A 22,638-nucleotide genomic window follows, 5' to 3' on the forward strand; every position below is an offset into this window, starting at 1 on the left:
GTTTTCTCTCCATTCACCTTTTTATTTCTCCTTTTTTTCTCTCTCTCTCTCTCTCTCTCTCACTCACTCTACCAATATATATACCCCTCGATTATACTACTACGTGCCATCGCGTGTCCAATACCAAAGTTAGCTGCTTTCGCCTTTGTGTTGCGCCGCGCGATAATGGACAGACAAATTGCTCTCTTTAGCCGCGAGCCAGGTACGTGACTGCATGACAGAGTCAATGTCCTTCGCGGGTGGTAGAAAAGAGACACGTCTAGTTAAATTCGTTTGTTTGGACAAGAACCAAATGCATTAGCAAATGACCAGCGAGTAACCACTGTGTGTATTAACGGTATAAAAATAATGTTATTACATTTTTTTATACGAAAATATAGATGTAATACTAGGAGTTTCTTTTTTAAATAATCGCACATTGGATAATAGTATCACGTTTGTTTTTTAACGATAAAAGAATTATTCCATTACGTTATATATGTATACGTCGTATATATGTAAAGAAGATTGTTCGCTGTTCGCTGGCGATATATATATTCTCGCTAATGTACAACTATATTATGAATGTGATGATATCGCGAATTGACTTCTAGACTGGCGAGACGTACGTATCTAACGTCAAGAGCTTTTAATTAAAATATGGAGATGAGAGCGCAAAGCCGACCATTGTGGCTTCGAGTGGGACTGCAATAATAACAGATAATATATCGTTCGTGAAAAGCCGTTGTAACTGGCTCTTTGAAACAATGAATTCAAATCCGAGACTCGTTACTGTTGGCGGAACAATAACGTCTCAAATCCAGGTCCTTGGCGATTGCCAAAGCTATATTTATCGCAAATATTATCCTACATCTTTTCTCCTCCAGGAGGCTAATGCGCTTATTGTATTTATGTATATCAGTGTGCGATGCACTCTTTTAGCCTTTTCAAAGACTGAATATACTCGATACATCTATGACATTCAATTCGTTTCGCAACATCGTATAAATCGCGCGCACGTGACGCCTTCGCGGCGACGGCGTTTTAATATAGCGCCGTTAATCAAACAGATAATCTTAACCGTACTTTAGCCATTAGCGCTATATCTGACAAGTTATCGTCCGATTTTTACTGGAATTTTACAGCTCGGTTATTACAGATGGCCGCGTCACGTCAAATGACGCTCGCGCGCACACAACGCCAAGATTCGCACACATGAGAGAAGCCAGATATAATAATTACGCGCGAGAAATGTTTAACGATTCTCCACCTCCGATCCTCGTGAAACTCGCCATTTCCCGTGACTCGATTTTTAATTTCTCTTAATGCGATTTATACTAAAAGCACGCACCGTGAGACGTATTCTCGTTAGTCCACTCGTCCGAGTTTACTGATTGGCGGGCCAGTCATTATCTCGATTTCACGCTACGCAGAATTCAGTGTCTGGTGTCCTTGCATTGAACATTAACGGATATTGCGAATCGATGTATTTCGATGTGACCACAAACACACACTAAATCCTTTCGGCTCGAAAAAATCAGCGACGTCTAAATTGTCGAAAATACACGATCAGAGGCAAACGATTGACCGTTCAAAATGCAGTTCCTCGGATCAAAGAGAGAGAGAGAGAGAGAGAGAAAGAGAAGCTTTACTTAAACATGCTATTATTCAGTAAACCGCAGGGATTTTGCGACTCAAACATAATCGCTTAACTCGAGCGACAGAATCGATTCCTTAATTCTGATTTCTGATAAGGGGATTTTTTAAAAGGAGAAAAATCTTCCTTTATAGATTTATTTTTGAAAATTTTTAGTTTATTCATATTTCTTTCTGCCTGCTCTTTTTATTCTCTCACATATATTAGAAATATCTTTTTGAAATGTTTTTTTCCTCTATCATATTTAGTCATTTAATCTCTCGAGAAAACAACTTAATAATAAACATTAGTAAAATTAGAAATTAACGTAATGAATATTATGACAATTTCATAATTTAATATTATCTACCATTATAATAATATCGCTACATTTTCTATAATATTAAACTCCGTGCGGATGTCTCTCTGAATGTGGCGAAATACTTTAAGCACGTAGACAAAAGGAAACTAGAAACACAAAGGAGGAAGGAAAAAAAAACATAAAAGAATAAAAGCGAGGGACAAGCCGCAGAAAACGAGAGGAAGGTTACGTTTTATGAGAGAACATATAAATTTCTATTCCGAGGCAGAGAATCGGGCAAGGAGAAGAGATGACTTTATCGATCGCTTCTAAAACTTACCGTTATCTAGATACGGTTGGCTGATGTTTTAGCGAATGGAAGAAAAAACCCCGAATTTAACCGACCCGAAGATCCGATAGCAGGACGCATCGAGCAAAGCCACCGACTCTCTTTATCCAATAGAAAGATACTGGGGCTTAATCGGGCTCGCATCGCGATCACGTATCTGCGATAAAAGTATTTTGCTTGCCGTCCACAATAACTAAACGTTATTAATATTTAATAGTTTAAAAGTCAACGCAAGCTAAATTTAGAGAACGACAATCACTAATTTTTTTCTTCTTACGTAATTCATGATTTATATCTCGAGAAATTTAATTCACAAAAGTGTGTACATACTACATCTGCAAACGTAAGAATCTTGAAGAGATGTACGAAAACAATGCGTTTTACACATCTAAATTGATAATAATGCATAGCTTATGTGCTTAACTCAATCATGTACGATAGCAATCTATTGTTTATCATTCCATTGTAGGCATCTAACAATGCAATATGCTTGAGCTAAAGCGAACGTTACTAAGCTGCGGCGATCTGTCATATACTTGGATCAACATCTTAGGTACGTATTAAGTGATTTATACAGATGCGCTATTGTGTGTGTCAAGAGTCGCGGAGTAATTGTGGAAATGCGAATGAATTAGTGCTAATTCGGATCATCACAAATTAACGATTATATGTTCGAATAATGTAATATATTGTGTGTCGTTACACGACAGTACAATTTTACAATTTTACAGAAGAGATTAAAATAATATATTATAATATATATTTTTCATGCGTACATATGAATGATATTGAAAACATAAACAAACCCTTTTAATCCCAACCTTCTAATTATCGTATTCAGTGGCGTTTCTCCATTTAATTAGACGCAAATCATATGAGAGACGACTAAATGCTATTCATACGCAGGGGTAATCGATTGCTGATAACGTGACGAATAATCCACTGTATTGGAACTCGAGTAAATGAGAGCGTAAAATGCAATGTGCGCGAAACCGAGGATTATTGGGAAATAAGCCAAGTAAACTGCGCAGTGGAATACTATTTACGCTTGGAAATGATGCTTTGATCGGCCATTGGAATCACATTCGTATGTATTTTTACTGAGATCAATATTATAAAATATCTTAAAATTTATTTTAACCAAATTTTTGGTATATATGTATTGTAACTTGTGCGGTGTGATTTATTGGCTATTCATTGAGCCTGAACGAAATTCATATTAATCAACTCAGATTTTAAGATCGCGTTAAGTCGGCGTGCTATTTATTTGCCGGTGAAAACATCGTCTGTTCGCGGAAATTGATCGGCCCATCTCGAATTAAATGAAAACGCAATTACTGCATTGGTTTAATCGCGCATCGTCGATCACCCTGACGTTGTACGAGTGACTAACGAACCAGTGGCAGACATTTCCCGACTCATGTTGATTAATACTTGCGCACTGGCCTTTCACGTTTATCGATTAAGTGCATCGACTAATTTACTACACAACACAAAGATAAATTCGCGACCAAATAAAATAATAAAAATCGTTCGCGTTGAAGCTAATCAAAGTACATTTGGTGAATTGACAAACTAGGAATCTGCATTAAATCCAACGAAGAAAAAAACGATAAGACCATGTTTTATTGACATTGAATTCGATAAAAGCACGAGCTCGACATACGAAAAATCTCGCTGCCATTTCGCGAAATTCTCGAATGAATAAACGCGTGCTGGATTTCGAAATTTTCAAGTGTTTGCGCAATTTACATAAACTCCGATACGACTGGACGCGACATAAGTACGGCAATTGGAGTGGACGCCTCATTAAAACTTAATCCCGCGATTCCAAAAGGTTTTCAGGGAAATGGAAGGCAATCCTATACGATGAAATCCCGCGAAATTATCTCCCTCTTCCCGCGGTACAGAACGACGATAAGTGGTAGAGCCAATGTTCGACGACACTTTGTCGTGTACGCAGTCGCCCGCGATAGCAAGAGGTCTATCTCCATCCCCTGAGTTCTTCTACGATATTACACAGAGTAAGTTATATCAACCTTACGCCTCGCCTCGTCTCGGGATATAAATTCAAAATTATGCAAGTAATGCATAGTTTCTTCCCTCGTATATACCAAGCGCCGTGGAAAAATAGCCGGATGGGATGAGTCGCGATAATAGACCTTCAGTGATAAAACGCGGTCTTATATTGAAACGGCTTACGTCGGCCGGTGTGTCGTCGGCGCGAAACTATTATCGGCCGGTTGACGAGATATAACTCAGCCGTGTAAGGCTGCGCTGGCGAAAACGAAAGGACAATGATAATTTTCGATGGAACGAGGCGAGGGATAAACTGTTATAGAGAAGAGAATGAAACTCTTTTTAGCGTCACGAGAAAATTTGTTACACAGAAAAGTCTATCTGCATAATCTTTCCGTATAAAAAGATAAGAAGACAACACTCGTGATCAACATTGCTTTTTCCCTATATTAATACAATATTATATATAACGATATTTTATAAAATTCTTTAAAAAGGTTATTTGAATCGAATAAAATAATACCGCATTGTTTAAAGATACAAGGATTGTAAAAAAATTGTAACGAGAAGAAAATATTGCTACGAAACTTGAGATATTTCAACGGGAAATACGCAATAAGGAAAGAAATGCATTCGAACGTGTATGTCGATGGATCGTAAGGTATTGAAGATGAGAAATTCCATTTTATCTTTACCTCGCTCCCTGTTCACCGGCTAGCACGCGAGTCGCGGAAGGGGGAGAAAGGAATTTAGGTTCCGTCTGCTGAAACAAGCTTCCGTAAAACCACTTATTTGTTCGATAGCAGACCAAAAGACGACACTTAAGGTATGACTCGAGGGGTGATCTTCCGTTGCTTGTGAGCCTCGACAACGGGCAACTCACGGAAGGCGAGGGTAAATATTAGCGAAGAGAAGGGCGGGCTTGTTTGTGGAGAGCGATTTAATAGCGAGGCCTGCAATTTGAATCGCAAATTCTGGCACGCTTACACAGAATGCCGCTCGGCTAGAAAATAATTAAGGATTTATGGTTTTCGTATAAATTTGCCTAATTCGCGCACGCTCGACAGTGCTCCTTCATCGAAACGAAATTTGCGCGATGTATCTCGCGCGTTCCGTTATTATCGATGCGTGTCGTGGGCGAAATCATTTCGACGCATCGCTATAACGTAGACTTATCGCGCGTGCAAAGTGCGCTATTTCATCAAGATTCTAAACATCTCGTAAAACGTCGTCGAATTTGTGAAATGCCATGTTTCATGATAAATCTGCAAGATATACAGCGAATCTCCTCCATAAAATGAGATTATTTCTGATTTCAGATAATCGATAAAAGTTTTTATATATCCGGGGGAATAATAAAGAAAAAGAGACAGATCTCGATATGGAACTCTCTCTCGTCTCGAGCCTGATATATCACAAGTTCTTAAGATATATCTCAAAGATAAATCGCTCGTTGCTCTTGAAAGTAACTTGTTTATAATTCTTTAGATAGATTTGAGATTTAAAAAAAATTTTCTTATTAAATATACAGAGAGAATCAAAATTAAAATATTCTCAAAGATTGCACAAAGTTTCTTTTTTATCTATATCGACAAGAATGCAATTATCGTAAACAAAAATGATATCCTTATAAAATCGTTCTTTGTTCTCTTTAACACATCTAGTTACATTGACGATAAAGCGTTGATCATCTGAAAGAGCAAGTAAGTGACGCGATACTTTGTAACTTCCGACACGGCGGAAGTCATCAAGATAGCGTACGGAAATAAGACATTATCGATCAGTGTATAAAGTTGGCACTTTATAGGCCCCGGCATAACGTAGTATGATATAACAAGTAGAAGTAGTTGAAGAAGGTAAAGATGCATCGATCATTGTGACAGAGCGGATGTTAAAGAAAAATTATCGCATATATTTAAAAGTAAACTATAGACGCCAAGATACATTGCGGAAAATAATTCAAATAGGGGAACAAATAATAATAATGATCTCAAACTTAATAAAATGCAGATTACATCTCTAATTAAAAGACATTTATCGAGATCATTAAATAATAGTTCGATTAGTGTCTATGTATATTACATAGAGAAGAAACTGGTTTATAACGCCACGAAGGCAAGGTAAACAAGTTTTGGGCTATTTTTGAATAGTATCTTATTATACGGCCGCTATATCGCGTGAAAGATCTGGGCCACGTTTCGTATGAAACCGAGCCTCTCAGCTATTTTTCTCCAGCTATGTTCTCTCGTCGCCTTCGTTTCTCTTTTTATGCACATCACACGCCTCGTTTCAGATCTTTCGTCGACAGCTTGCCGCTACCTCTTACACTCGTCTGTGTTTCACCTCATACACCCGGTCTATATCTCGCACAGCTGTGCGCGCGTCTAGGATGCGAGCCGCCTCACGATACGAGACTAACACAGGGTTAGTTTACAAGCCGAGGAGGGTAATAGAAAACATCCCTCGCGTCGTACCTGTCGATATAGCCCAACAGAATTGTAAATGAAGCCACCCCGTTCTTGTGCATTTCATCTCCGCGCACAGCCGACACATGTTCGCAGGGAAAGGTAGAAATAGAGACGCGCGTGTGTAAAGAGAAATATTGAAAATACTTTTAAAATTTTATTTCCTACAAACTCCTGTGTAAGAAGCATGTCGCGCGACAGATTGTATCGTAAAAACTTGGCGCAAATCCATCTTTAATGCATTCACGATAAAATCATTCAGAAAAGTAGTTTATTCAATCTGCGAAATTATATTCCATACATTTTTTGTATCTTCTCATATCTTATACGAATCAGGTAATTTAAAGAATATAGAAGATAGTTAAAAAAAAAAAAGAATATGCAGGATATAAGTATGCAGAGAGAATTCACGGAATACTGCTAACACTACGATTATCGTGTGCGTTATACAAGTCCTTAACAAATCTCCAGAGCACTTGGCTACCAGCATTTTTTCTGCTTTCTCTGCTCGTTAACGACGACGGTTCTAATTTTCGCAGTAAGGCGGATAACGCCGCGCAACTTATTCGACATCCACCGCGCGGAGAACGGTACAAAAGGAGAAATGGGAAATACTGTGGGGCAGGAGGGGAAGTTAGAAAAATAGAGAAGAGCTAATTTTGAAGTCACGCACGATCGTTAATCTAAATTCCAGAGCTCTATTCTTGATGCTCTCAGGCGAACATACCGACGTTGGCACGACGAAAATGCATCTGCCCGCGCACCGGAGTCGGGTACATCAGCACGAGGTGAACTGCTAATGCGAGCTGCGAATTGAATTCAATTTATCGTCCGATTTGCTGCGTGATACTAAAGATATTTATCCCCGTTATCCGTTCTAGAGCTCATATTTCTTGTTTCACCATGACTTATTTTTCTGCTTTCATTATGCGTTTTATAAATTTAATATTTGTCTCATGTTATCCGTGTGTGTGTATACACGCGCGGGTCATATGCAAGAGAAAGATAGAAAGAAAGAAATGAACACATATCGAATATAAATCAAACTAGTTCTTAAAATTTATCTTATTAAAACTAAATTATTCTAAATGTGCGAACAAAGATCATCAAACAGCACTTATAAACAATGAATTTTGTTGATGATAAAATTAGAACAGGAGTATATATATATATATTTGTCATAAATGTTAATAAGGACTTCAAATAATTCACGTAATTAGTATTTCGATAGTTATTATATGGCGACACTAATTAAACCTCACACTAAAGCCTTCAACAAAATCACAATAAATCTCTTTATCAATAATGACGTATTAACAATATTAATTACAATTTATTTATATTGTAAACGGATAATATTAATAAAGTGAGTCTGTCTATCTGTCTCTCTCTCTCTCTCTTGTCTCCAATAATATAATAATCATTTATATTATATTTTTTAATAAAAGTTGTGGAAATATTTAAAAAATTCAACCATCAATTATTCCGCTATTTTACTCTACATATTTTCCAATTTAGTCTATTAAAATTATGAAATGTATAATTAAATGTATAATACAGAATCTCCAATAAAGTTTCTTCCTGCGATTAATGATGCGGGAAAAAAAAAAGAAACCACTTCTACTTACAAACAGAATTCTAGAAATTGCTTATTAGCAATTCCGACTATGCTTTGAGAGATCGAAGCAAACGCGCTTCTATTACTTAAATAATACGTCAAGTCTCGCACACACGGATTTGCGCGTACCACATCCACTATTGACATTACGAAATGCCAAAGATAAATAATTCACTGTGGCGTCGCTACGTGTTTATGTCGTAACTACAACTTTTCCGAGTAACACGCACGTTTGCTTCGCAGATGCTTAAAGTCACTTTTCGCAAGCAATGAAAAGCGAACGAATGGACCAAAAGAGATAAGATGAGTTACACAAAGGAAACTGTCAATGCTCCTCATTTGAGTCGTGCGAATGCGCGCTGCAAGCGTAACGATGCAAGAGAAACGATCATTCCCAATAGGGACATAAATTTCAGAGGCACTTGCACTCATACCGGTTAGGTGCACAAGGGCGTATGTAGTACAGATCTGCAATGAAGTATCCATCGTCTGAACTCCGCACGCGAACAGACAGAATTATCAACCCCCAAAGGGTCGTAATTCCCGCAGCTGCCTCATACGATATATATCGCCCAGCGAGGTACATATACGGTTAGTATATACAGAGAGCTGCGTTCGGTACACGCTATACCACATCTGATACAGCTGTTATAACATATTTCCTGTCATTTTTTTCAAAAACAAGAATAATCGATCTCAACAATCAAGCGGCAATATGTAACCCGTACTACCCGCGTTTGCATTCGCGATGCATGATAACAAGCCGATAACAAGCGAAACGATACGAAGCAATTCGTGCGTGCTGAGACAAAGAGACATGTCTTGGTAGACTCCATTACCTCTCGAGGCGGCGTATCTGTTTTTCATCCTCGTCGCGCGGGACGTGAACGCGAGAAAAATGCCTCGGGATAAAATAAAAGTCGCGCTTGGTAGGGAGAAAGGCGACAGCGCTCACGAGGGATGCTCGATTTAACCTCGCTACGGTAAGGAAGAGGAATCGATGGCTCGCACACATTCAGAAGATAAATCCTCGATAACCAAGAGGACAACCCCCGTTTGAGCCAATAAGAGAGAAACGAAAATACGCTCCCGCCCTTAGCGATTTAACTCTTGTCTCCATTGTAGCGCACGTGATCGTGATAAGATCAGCATTTCATTCGGAAAACGACGCGTTTATCTCAATAGAGCGTAACGTTTATCACCTACTAAAAGATGATCAGGTGTCGTGTTAATCGAAGCAACTTTATGGACATTTATATTTCTCAATAACTTTGTGATCAGCTGTTGAAAACAAAAACTCACCGTTATAGTGTCAAGTAACATTGGTTATAAGAGTCTTTCGGCTAAAGGTGTCGCCCAATATTTTTCAGAAGATATAAATTTAAACTCGTGTTCGTGTTATATACGGCAAAAGAAATTGTGCAAAGATCGGAAAAATCGTAAGAAGAAATACAAAGATTGAGTTGGAATAGACCGTTTCATCTCAAGAGTGGTAAATCCGCTGAAAAAGATTTTCTATTCTCTATACAGCCACGCACATCGCCAGACATTTTTCGTACGAATCACGTATAAAAGGGTATATAAATGTTAAGAGATAAAACTAAGCACGCAGCAAATACCTTACAGATGCAATTCAATTTCGTTGGAATAAACCCGCATGTTTGAGGCCGCGTTTCAGGTCATTTCTATTTGCATACGCATAGGTAATGTAATATTTTCCAGAATGTTGGACACAACTCACGATGTTTACTAAAATCCTTTTCGGGTATAAGTGTAACACGAATATATAATTTCGGACTTTAATGTCTCAATTTATTTAAACTCAACTTTGCCTTAATAAAAATTTGATCTAAAAATATATATTTATATATAATGTCATAAATTTTTAATGCTACAGATATTTCAACAAACGATAGCTTGTCGTGAGAAAGTGAAAAACTAGAGAAAAATTGAATCGAAATTTATTATAAAATCTGTCTCTAAGCGGCCTCGACTTAAGAAAATTCATCAGTAGAGTTAAGGCGCGACGCTGTACCGGAACGATCTCATTTATTTGGCTACCAGATACCGTAGCGAGGAGCGAATGGAAAGAGTTGCAGCGTGCAACGACGAGGCTAGAAACGGTTGGAATTGCGAGAAAGACAGAAAGCGAAATGGATAGCATTCCATCTTACACCGCAAAGACAATATTGCACAAAGACGCTTTAAAAGTTGGGTAATAGGAGGCACCATCCTCTCAAACGACTGTGCGCACGAGACGTTCGGGGCTCGCTCCTTTTCTCCCATTTCTACCTTTTTTTTTTCTCGTTCGCTCTATCGAACGTTTATAAGCTCCCCTTTTCTCTCAAAGCACGCCGATTCGCGAATTTTCTCCTCGTCGGCATCTTAAAGATGCCAAATCGCCACTCTACCGCCCCGAACATGAATCTTAAAAATTGGCGATAAACGCATCGTTTCTTAATCAGTTTCTACGTCACGTACAGGACGGATTTTCCCTTTTTATATCCATCCGTTTCTCCCACTTTCGGATTTAATAGAATTATCTGCAATATCAAAGAAAGACCTGGCGCGTGATCGCGTGCATCAAATGTATAAATTTACATGAATAATGCAAATATAATATCTATACAGCGTACGTGCAGCGTATTAGATAACGCTATATGATATATATAAATAATAATCATTAAATGCATAACGTCGCTTCATCAAATATATGCACCGGTTAGTAACGTAATTAACACGAGGTCATAATTATTCCATTAAATACGCTCCAAAATTTTAATAAAGAAGCGTCAAAAATAAATTATTTGTCAAGAAAATATAACATGCTGTCGGGTATCGATATCGATAATATTGGCATGCATATGTGCAGCGTTGCATATTAATGAACTCGATTCGCAAAATATATATACGTAAAATATACGTTTACAATTTTAATTATCAGACTTCGTTCGATGTACTACTTTGCCAACGTCAGGGACGACTGCATAATATGGCACAGCCTGTTCAAGGGTATAATGCCATTACTCTAACCATCTACAAAAACTTCAAAAGCCACTAGGCCCGCGGCGGGCATTAATTTTTCTCACCGCGGCGCCTAAACCAACTCCGACGTTATTTACCGGAGCGAAACCCGAGAAAAACGAGGTAGTAGTCGCGGCGAGAGCCCCGTTGCTGCATCGGTCGTGAACAACGCCGCCGGCCAACCGCGAGACGAGCGAGCGTTGTTAGAAGAGCCTTCTGCCATTTCGTAAATCAGCCCGGCGAGCTAAAAGCTTTGCCTGAAGTCGCTGCACCGTGAAAAGGTCTAATGCACGTCGCCGTTTCAATAATACGCCAGGCTCGCGATATTGGCGGCTAGAAAAACAATTCGCGGACATTTGCGTAATTTTTTTTTTTTTTTTTTTTGTATTTTACGAAACGAGATACTCATGTTACACGCATTGTATGAGTACAAAGCGTATGCATTCAATATCGGCAATAATACACAAGAGAAATTCGAATTTCAAACTTTCGAATCCAATTACATCTTGCATATTATGGTGAATTTTTTGGGTACTGTTCGCATTTAATTACGCGTCGGCGTATCTTTCTTGAGAATAATTAATTGTCTCTTGCTTTTGAGGTAAAGCCATAATAAAGAAAGTTGCCTTTTCTACTATCCCGTTATAGCCAACCAGGTGTGGCTAATAAGAGTTAAATAGAATTAAAACTCATATTAAATGTTGAAAGTTTGTTAACTTTTAATTTAACTGTATTAGCCTCTTTTTATGCTTTTAATTTTATTCCGTCAAAATGTAAGAAAGTTTGGAAAGTCTGCTAACCATTACGCAATTATTCACTTAAATTTACACATGTTATATAGTTCCGTGACTGCTACTTAAGTTCAAGAATTTTTAAATAAATTGATCTCAACAAATCGAATCTGAGTTCTTTTTTTTTTTTATCTATCTCGTCACGTATTCGTCGTCCTCGCACCAATATATCTTGTATTGTAATATTCTCTCGATAATTTATATATTCTTGTTCTTACTATTGAGAAATATAATCGTTCCAACAACAAATAGCTGGCATATTTCCGTAAACTTCGCCAGCGATCACGGTCGATTATTCTCCCCGACTATTGTTCTTCGCAGTTTCTCCGCATATTGTTTTCGTTTATACCTTGGGGAGTATTAACAATGCACTCGGTGTAGTTGCACATCTCCCACGAGAATCGATTGTAGTTTCATGTAAGCGAATACTGTACATTCGTACAGTAGCATACTGATTGTTTTTGCCATATTCAAACGAAATATATATTTCTCGAGCATATATACAGTTTAAAGATACACTATGGGGAGATACGCCGGTTCATGTATCTATTTCATTAACAAGAACAGATTTTATTCGGGATTAAAAGCAAATAGACGTTTTTTTCTTCTATTGCTCGACACTTTATCAAAATTAATTAAAAATCAAATTAAAATAGAGATCAATTCTGTATACACACCCCCGGCAAATCCGTTTTTATCCTTTTATAAAAACAATGTATATGTATGTATGTGACTCAATCCGAGGCAATACATGCGCATGTATGTACATATGCGTGTGGTGCGTAAAAAAAATAGAATATAAAACAGGAAGATGGAGGGGAGGCATAATCGTCGTGGCACAAAAATCACACGGACACACTTGCGTTTCAATGACTTGATTAGCGACGATTGTATATATACGACATATATATACGCTCATGCATTTATTTATGCAAGATTCCGGAGAGTCGACGGACCAGATGCAATGTCACGACGAGATCGCGCTGGTTTCGCACAACACGGCTATCGCCACGAGAGGAGACACGATTTACATACGCAACTTTTGCAGTTTAACGGCAAATATACGCGCGAGCCGCGTATACCGTATGCGTGGTGAACTCTCAGTTGGAGTCGCGCCCCTACGGTTGCTGTTTGCATTCGAGAAAGTACCTCCGTGCGGCTTTCCAACCACTCTCAAACCCCTGCACTTATTGCATTACAAATCCTCAATTTTCTTCAAATTAACCCAAATAGAGAGATCTATCGCAATGCATATGTATGCGTATCATCGCAACAAATTCAGAAATATAATATTTAATTTTTCAGCAAAACGGAAAAATAATTCCATCACATAGCTCTCATTACATGAATGCTTACTTTCATCGCTCGCCGACGTGCTACTGCTATTACAGGATGGCAAATGGCAATTAATGAAGAAAATTAATTAACAGTCATAATAATTACAAAGATGGTTCTGTATAAGAAAAGTCCTTGAATAAATCGAGCCCAAAGTAATGCATCGGTAATATTAAGGAAAAATCCGATTGCGTTCTTATTATTGTTAATTAATGGATGCTGAGAGAGAGAGAGAGAGATGGATGAGAGAGAGAGAGAGAGAGAAATGACTGATAATTCGCATTGCTGGAACGAGCACTTGCAACACCGGTGCTCATAATCGGCGCCGCGCTAATGGATGGTTGTTATTTGGCGCGGTGCGATCAAGCGTCTCCATGTGCGACAACGTTAACGAGATATCAAATGATAGCGGTCGCACGCAAATCTGTCGCCGATGTGAATGTGGTCGTTACATCGATGTATTTCAACTGTTATAATTACGATCGGTTTGTTTCTGTAGCTAGCATATGACATGCTCCCCTTACAATCCTTCAATTTTATCTCCCTTTACATTTCCAATGTTATTTTTAAAAACTCTTATCAAACGTTATATCGCAGAAAAGATTCTTCCCTCTCGTTTTAAATATCATTGAGAGATAATCACATGATATTATCGTACCGGAAAGTTTCGCAAAGCTCGAGATAACGTAAGATGAGGGAGAAGTAACTAGAGACGAAATCTCGTTTCAGTATCCACGAGTCAGCAAATTAGGGCGTATTTTAACGTTTGCCCCTGAGAAATTAGGATCCTCTCTACCGCTATAGGAATCCCTCCGAGGCAGCCAGTTCGATGTTAAACGCTTGCGCGCGATAATTATACGCTTCTGGGACGCTGCGTGTCCCGTGAATGCGATTAACTCCTGGTATTTCGGTGTCGGATTTAATCTGCGCGCGTTATCATCTAGATTACGCAGCTCGAGGACCAGCCGTGCGTTTCGAATCTCGATCTTCCGTGATTTGCCACCACGATTGTGCGCGTTCGAATATTGCCTGGACAATGCGTTCGCCAAATGAAAGATTTAATTAACAATTTTTTTTTTTTTCAGAGGAGATAAAATTTAAAAGTTTTTTTTTTCCGCCGAAAATAAATACGCAGATCGAGCGCGAAGCGCGTGATATACGTGTGCAAACTTTATTTTTATTTATCGGACACACATCCGTTTCATCCAAGCTTTTATGTTGCGACACTTTAATATCATTACTTATAAAGATATATATATATAAATGCAGGAAACTATAAAAGCGGGAAATTTTTACGCACAGAAATCCAGCATGAAATGCTCGTCAACCGAAAAGGTACTCTGATAAAATTACGACGGCACAAAAACTCCTCGAACTCGTCAGGACCGTCGTCGCGTCACGTTCTTCCCAATGTTCTCGCATTGCTGTTTCTTCCGGAACGCTGATGCACCTATAACCGTCCCGCGGAGAATTTACAGCGCAGTCGAACAAAATTTCTACGGAAAATCGTAAGCTCGCGTGCTTAGCTGCAACGTTTGCCATTTTAATGGACGCTCGAGTTAATAATGCCGCTTGATGCGAGTACCTTTCGCGCTGCACGATTCGGTAAGAAACCCTAACATCGAATACGATAAGAGACAGAGAACGATAACAATCATTAGCGAAGTTAAAGCGTACGCGTCGCCGTAGCATCTAAGGCATTCGAAATTAAACGCTATTTATTTCATCCGAATTTCTCTCCTCGCGAAAATCGTACGTCAGATGCTTAAAGCGTCTGAATTTCTTTCGCGATCGACCGAGGATGAAATTTATCCCACCCGACAATGCACGGAGCGACTCGTTTTATATATACAGCATTACGAAGCATAATCTAATGCGACGCTATTACGAGAGAAGAGGTAAGAAAAACGTCGCTGCTAGATGCGAAGGGAATCTCATTGTTTCGTCAAGATAATGTCCTCGGTTCACCGTCCTCTTCTTTTCCCTCCCGACGTCAGGAGAGATTCGCGCTAGGAATTTGTCGATGTAATTTCGCGCGAACGATAGAGCGACACGTTGGAATTTGCGTTCTTTTGTCGTCGGCAATATTGCTATACGACGGAGTATAAACGCAGTCAAGCTATTTCCCAGCGATAAGAGCTCTGAGATGGTGTGATTGCTGCATGATCGATCACATTCGCCGTTCAAACTTCACACGCGAATAACGTATATAATACTAAAATCGATATTATAATAATTCTTTAATATGTATCTTCCGCACGTGATTATCATCCACCATTCGTTTAAGAGCTTAAATGTAGTTTTAATAACGATCAAAACTTGCTTCGTCAATTTTAAATTTCATAACAGACTTACAGAATAATTCTCATTCGAAACGTATTGCGCATTAAGAGAAGCATGATGAAATACCAAAGTTACTTCCCAGCTGAAGTGCAATCAGCTGTCCAATCTGATAAGAATTATAATATTTTGGATATATTTTCGAGTAATGAGAACGTGGGAAAAGCGGAGAAAGGAATCTCGGGAGCAGAAAGAGAATAATCGACTGTTGAGGAAGTAAACTTCTCTTTATAAATAAGCGTGAGAGGTTGCCCACGGATTGGTTGCGACTGTGTAATAAGACTTTGCAGCGTTCGGTATTGGCAAGTCCTGATTTATTCCGACCAACTGAGCCGGGAGCATCGGAAGCAGAGAAAAGAAACCCGAGAAGGGAAGAAAAGCGCGAATGGCGAGACCGTAGTCGAGAGTACACATTTCCTTTTCTTCCCCTTTGCACGGGATTGCATAAGCTGCCGTTAAAATTCCTATATTCCCCGGATCTCGGCCTTATAACTGAACAAAATGGTTTGTCCGCGGATGTGTGATCGTCCCTCGTAGAGAGACCGATCTCCCCTCTCTCTTCCGAAAAATCTCATACATCGCGCATCGAAAGTACGAAATTTTATCGATACTTCAATAAAATCGATAAAAAAAACCTCGATCTGAGAATCGCTTAAATATTCTTCTCTCGGCGATCTTGATGTAAGAGTCGCGCACAATGTATATCGCATTCCCACGTGAAAATTCCAACATTTCTAAGCCACATCGGGATCAAAAAGGTATCCCTCTTCTTGAATATTAACTGAATATAAAATCGCGGATGTGTGATCGTCCCTCGTAGAGAGACCGATCTCCCCTCTCTCTTTCGAAAAATCTCATCATACATCGCGCATCGAAAGTACGAAATTTTATCGATACTTCAATAAAATCGATAAAAAAAACCTCGATCTGAGAATCGCTTAAATATTCTTCTCTCGGCGATCTTGATGTAAGAGTCGCGCACAATGTATATCGCATTCCCACGTGAAAATTCCAACATTTCTAAGCCACATCGGGATCAAAAAGGTATCCCTCTTCTTGAATATTAACTGAATATAAAATCGCGTCTTTCCCGAAGAAAATAGTGCAGGATATCCGACGCAGCTTTTTCGACGATCGATTAGATAATAGCATAAAAAAAAAAGAGGGAAAAACTTTGAAAGCTTTTTTTCCCTTTTAAAAGCGTTTTATTTTAAACGGGATGCTTCCGATTATTCTGTATATCCGTTATTTGGAACGACGATGAGAAGAAACTCGCCTTCGCGCTAATCCCGTGTTCTTTTTGTATAGGATCGACATCAATCGACGGTCCATTATGGAAACCCGATTAGAACGTGGCTCGTAAAATTCACGATGCCAGAGCTCGAATATGGACCGGCGGTGGTGAAACGAGAGATCGCGGCGCTGGCACAAGCAGTTTACACTCTCGAAAAAGCCGCCGTCGCGCGCGGAATTTAAGTTCCTAACTATTTGAACGTTTGCCAGAAATAAAGCCCCGAGGCAGTTGCCGTTGACCAGAAATTATTTCTTAAGTTCTGCAATGTGCAACTTTATTTCTACGGTAAACAGCCCGCTCTTGCCGATGCTTAACGGCGTTTAAAGTCTATACCAATGAACAACGTTGTCGTTTTGGCATTCGCGCACGGTAATATAAACAGCTGATGGAAAAACGACAGCGTCTTGATTAATGGAAGGATAGGAACGAAAGAAACGTAAAGTCATGATAATAAATGATGTAGCACTGTCTATTGCAACTTTTACAGATCATTATTGAAATCTTTAACGCGCGATAAAGGGAAAAGGGCGAGTAACGGCTAGACGATGCGAGAAAAGGTTGGAAAATAAGGTAAAACTTGGGAATTCTCGACGCTAACGAACGCATCGACATATTCTCAAAGGAAATCATTATTCGCGGTTTTTTTTCCCTTTGCCCAAGAATACAATAATAAATTTCAAACAGATTCATGATGTGTGTGCTATACGTAGTAATTTGAAACAAACACCGCAAAATTTTATGAAGCATAAATAATGGAAGAAAAATTAAATACTAAGAATTAAATATATATTTTAAATATATATTTTAAATATATATTACTTATATTATATATATATGTTGTAGCCAAATTACATAATCCATCGTTTTATAAAACGTCTAGGCATTTTATAAAATGCGGCCACATTCTCAAATCATTTGTTTGAAAATGAAATATTTTACAATCTGGCTAAGAATTTTAGTTTTTTTATAAAACACTAGCAACATGACCCGCTATGTCAAACGCAACGATTTGTACATTGTTTTAGATTCTGGCTGGTTCATTTCAATCATTTTATGAACAGCGCGTTTTTACCGATCTTATTTTATATTACATTTAATACAATAGTCATAATAAATGTTCTTTTTTTATTTTTTTCACGCTTATATTTCTTTTTATTATTTGTTTTCAAACATTATTTTCAAGAATTTTATTTATGTTACTTTTATAAAACCTTGATTGTAATAAATACAAGTATTCATAAATACAATAAATATAACAAAGTGTCCATACAAGTTTTTTCTCATTTAGAAATACACACAATTACTTGTTAATATTATAACATAATTACCTAACTAGTTTTCTATAAATGACTGTTCTACAAAGACAGTTTATAAAATGATTGAGATGAATCAGCCAGAATCTAAACCGATGTAAACAAATCGTTGCGTTTGTTAGCATTTTATAAAAAAACTAAAATTCTTACAATTAGTCAGATTGTAAAATATTTCATTTTCAACTATGATTTGAGAATATGGCCGCACTTTATAAAATGCCTAGACGTTTTATAAAACGACGGATTATGTAATCTGTCTACGACATATACACTATATGCATTGTATGCGCATAATCAAATTCGTTAGGAAATCATATTAGCAAAGAGGACCGAAATCCACGGTCAAGCTGTTCCAACAGATCGCATATCTCACTCCTCGAAATACTTAATGTATAAGAAAAATCTCTTCACTATAGTTGTATCGACATTCAGCTCCAAGGGTTATATGGAAAAATGATACGCTCGAACAAACTTTATAAGTTATAACGAAAGTCGTGTTATATGTAGGGGAATAATATACCACGATCGTTCGTTCCACCATTTGGATCCACGAAATATTCCGTTTATTTCACAGAACATGGAATTTATCCCGACCCTGTACCTCTCTCTGGTATTTCGGTCAGATATTTCATAACCCTGCAGCTACGGTGACTGAAAAATATTTCGATATCTACATACTTATTGATTTTATTTCTTGCACCACTTTCCTCTCTCTCTCTCTCTCTCTCTCTCTCTCTCTTTCTCTCTTCTCCTCATTCATTTTCTTTCATTTTTTACTATATCCTTTTCGCTATATATTTAGCTTTCTTATGTCGTTATGTTTCTTCCCCATCTAATGCAGTTTAACAAGCCTCAATGTCCGTGCTCGTTAAATCGAGATTATGTAAACAAACTTATAAAAAAGTTGCATAAAAATAATATATAGGTTTTAGATTATGTTTTAAAAGTACGAAACTTCAAAATGTGATATATTTCGATACATCTTATATCCAACTAAATATATTTTTGCATATATGAGTAACTATCCATCGTCTCTCGCACAGATATAAATAAGTTTAAATAACTTTAAAAAAATATGAGAAAAGAAAAGTTAAAAAAGTACCATCTCCGTATCGACCAATAAGGTTGCGAGACTTAACTATTTTCTCTGACGAGAAAAATTGTATCCTCGAAACGATGTTTTCTACCAGCACTTTTGAAGCGCTCGTCAGAGTAAATTTATACTTCGTGAAATACGTCACTTGCGCTCGTGGCACCGTGATTAATTCACAGTTATCCTATGCGCATAATTATAATCGCTCGCGTTCGAATATATAAATTATGAAACTGCAAATGTTCCAAGTTCTCTTTTCAACGCGCGCCGGTCTCATTAATCTCGACGAAACTATTTGCTCAACTACTCGCTCAACACGAAGCTAGAGACTGGCCTATGGAGATACCGTCAAACGTCCTAGATGAAAGCTGAATTTGATCTTCAAAGTGTCTATCAGTCTTACGTCTGTCATTAATCAAATATAACTGACAACTGCGATATTGCCGGCTAATTTTCTCTGACGAGAAAAATTGTATCCTCGAAACGATGTTTTCTACCAGCACTTTTGAAGCGCTCTCTCGTCAGCGTAAATTTATACTTCGTGAAATACGTCACTTGCGCTCGTGGCACCGTGATTAATTCACAGTTATCCTATGCGCATAATTATAATCGCTCGCGTTCGAATATATAAATTATGAAACTGCAAATGTTCCAAGTTCTCTTTTCAACGCGCGCCGGTCTCATTAATCTCGACGAAACTATTTGCTCAACTACTCGCTCAACACGAAGCTAGAGACTGGCCTATGGAGATACCGTCAAACGTCCTAGATGAAAGCTGAATTTGATCTTCAAAGTGTCTATCAGTCTTACGTCTGTCATTAATCAAATATAACTGACAACTGCGATATTGCCGGCTATCAATCAATCATTACTAGCTGGCTAGGTCAGTCGCGAATTAACCGTTAGCGCGTGCCAATTATGCATCGATGATAGATGCTAATGCGATTATTCTGCGTTAGAACACGATACATCCATTAAAGCTAAATATTTTTATTCACTACGATTGAAGGAAGCCAATGTTATCGTGATGATATTACAATTTTATATCTTTCTCTGTTCTGTTTTATTCAGCATGCATAGTTATATGAGATCGTGCAACTCATATGTCAGAGACTGGCCATATATTGTTAACAATGAGAGAGAAACAGAGAGAGAGAGAGAGAGAGAGAGACACATGAATAAGAAGAGAAAGGGAGAGAGAGATAGAGAGAGAAGATACGAATAAGAGACGGGACTGCAATTAAGTGGCATGGAACGCGGACGTCACGAGAACATCGTTATAACATCGAGATCGCCATTATGCCGCGAAGAGGACGATCCTAACAACGTGGTGGCCACTCGTGATTTATGGTCTAGCGAAAACGCGTCGCGAGACGCGTGGATTATATATTGTGTATATATATATATGTATCTCTACAGAAAACAAGTTTTCAAAAGTACTTTACAAGAGTAGATTAAGAGAATAATGCATGTGGCTTTTGTAATCTTTGTCATTAGCGAAATTAGCCTCATTCGCGTTAATACGATTACAAACTTCGCGATATAGCCCGAAACAAGCACCATGTGATTACATCAAGACCAGGAAGCGCTTCAAATTGATTATACAGGGTGCTCTAGGTTTTCCGATCGCGAATTGTTCCATCATTTTGAGACTGATTCTTCCTTGAAGAAAATTGTTCGACATTCGGCTTTAAGTAGTTTTCTGATTCAAGCAAAATCCGCTCGATATAAGCATTCTTCTCTTTGACCATTAATATCCGCGGTTTTCGATAATGGTAACGATTCCGGGACACCCTATGCAAACACCGTTGATTTACGAGCCGCAATGCGGTCGTCAGATCAAAGTGCATATCGTTGGTAGTGGGAAATAGCAGCTCTCTTGATTGCTTCGAGGTTGCCAAGTCCCGTACGGTCAAATGAACATACGCGCAATGACGCGCTCACTTACCTGACACCGCTAGATGGACAGTTCTGATTAATGGTGGATGGGCGCTGACTTGACACTCGTAAAGGCCGGCATCGCGTTCTGTAGCAGAGCGCAAGAGCAATCGCCAGTCATTAGGCTTCTCAAAGGCCAGGGAGAATCTGGAGTCGCTCGCGTATGTGTCCAGACCGATGGTGAGTAAATGGAGCTCCTCTCCCCGTCTACGCACCCAGGATACCTGTAATGAGAAGGAAACAGTGCGTGTGAGATCCCGTCGCGATAATTTTCGTTGAATGTTTTTCAAATTTTTAAAAGTAATTTTTAATTAGATAAAAAGATAATAGTAGAGGAATCAGATTTTCTTAGCAATTACTTCAAGTTATAAAAGTGGAAAGAAATGCATATATTTCTCGCCTCGCTCGTTGATCATCTGCTAATAATCTCCGAAAATTATTAGCTCCGAGGATTCTCTGAAAAGTCGTTAATCGCTCTAAGACTTTACACACAAGCGGGTGCGCAGACAGGGCACATTTATATGCGGTCGAGTTATGAGTGGACGTGCAAGAATAATCTTGTTCCTTTCGCGAAAGCGCCAAGAACACTTTGCATAAATCATACTCATCGAAGCTAATGGAACAGCGTGCCATAAAAATACGATCGTATTACCCGTAAATCACGTTAAGTTATACCGTTAACGGCTGTTATCTGACGCAAATATATGTCCGCATTTTAAAATCGATTGTATCGTTCCCATTTTCTACGAAGCGCACATAGAAGCTTTGCGGGTAAACAAAAAAGTTCTGACAACTACAACAAATTTAGCCAAGGTGATAAACTCGCAGAATATTTTCAGCATTAATTTCTTTCGCTTTGTCATAGTTGAGGCAGAGAGAACGAAAATCGATATCAGTCCTCCCGCAAAAAAAAAAAAAAAAAAAAAGCCTCATCATTTGCAATGATATAATTTAAAGCTTTTCCCGATTTATTCGTAACGCGTCCTCGAAATGTACATCGCAGCAATATCTACAAATTTTAATTAATTCTACGGAATATGAGAGATAATTGCATTCGCGGTGCATCATGTACAAATTACGTATTACTTCTGCGAATAGCAGCAAATTGAGACTAGTTGCGATATCATGAAACTCCTCTTCCGA

At 38.4% G+C, this 22,638-nt stretch overlaps 1 protein-coding gene across 8 annotated transcripts in view; it reads right to left on the bottom strand.

Moving 5' to 3' along the window:
• The window catches only part of LOC115237986 (peroxidasin), a 124,915-nt gene that overhangs the window by 42,125 nt on the left and 60,152 nt on the right, over positions 1-22,638 (bottom strand). For all 8 annotated transcript variants that reach the window (XM_029811437.1, XM_029811435.1, XM_029811438.1 and 5 more), the window contains one exon: positions 21,506-21,719. In XM_029811437.1, coding sequence (XP_029667297.1) covers positions 21,506-21,719 — 214 coding nt within the window. The remainder of the gene's footprint in view (positions 1-21,505; positions 21,720-22,638) is intronic.

Source organism: Formica exsecta, unplaced genomic scaffold (assembly GCF_003651465.1).
Source record: "Formica exsecta isolate Colony F162 unplaced genomic scaffold, ASM365146v1 scaffold318, whole genome shotgun sequence".
Lineage (NCBI taxonomy): Eukaryota > Metazoa > Arthropoda > Insecta > Hymenoptera > Formicidae > Formica > Formica exsecta.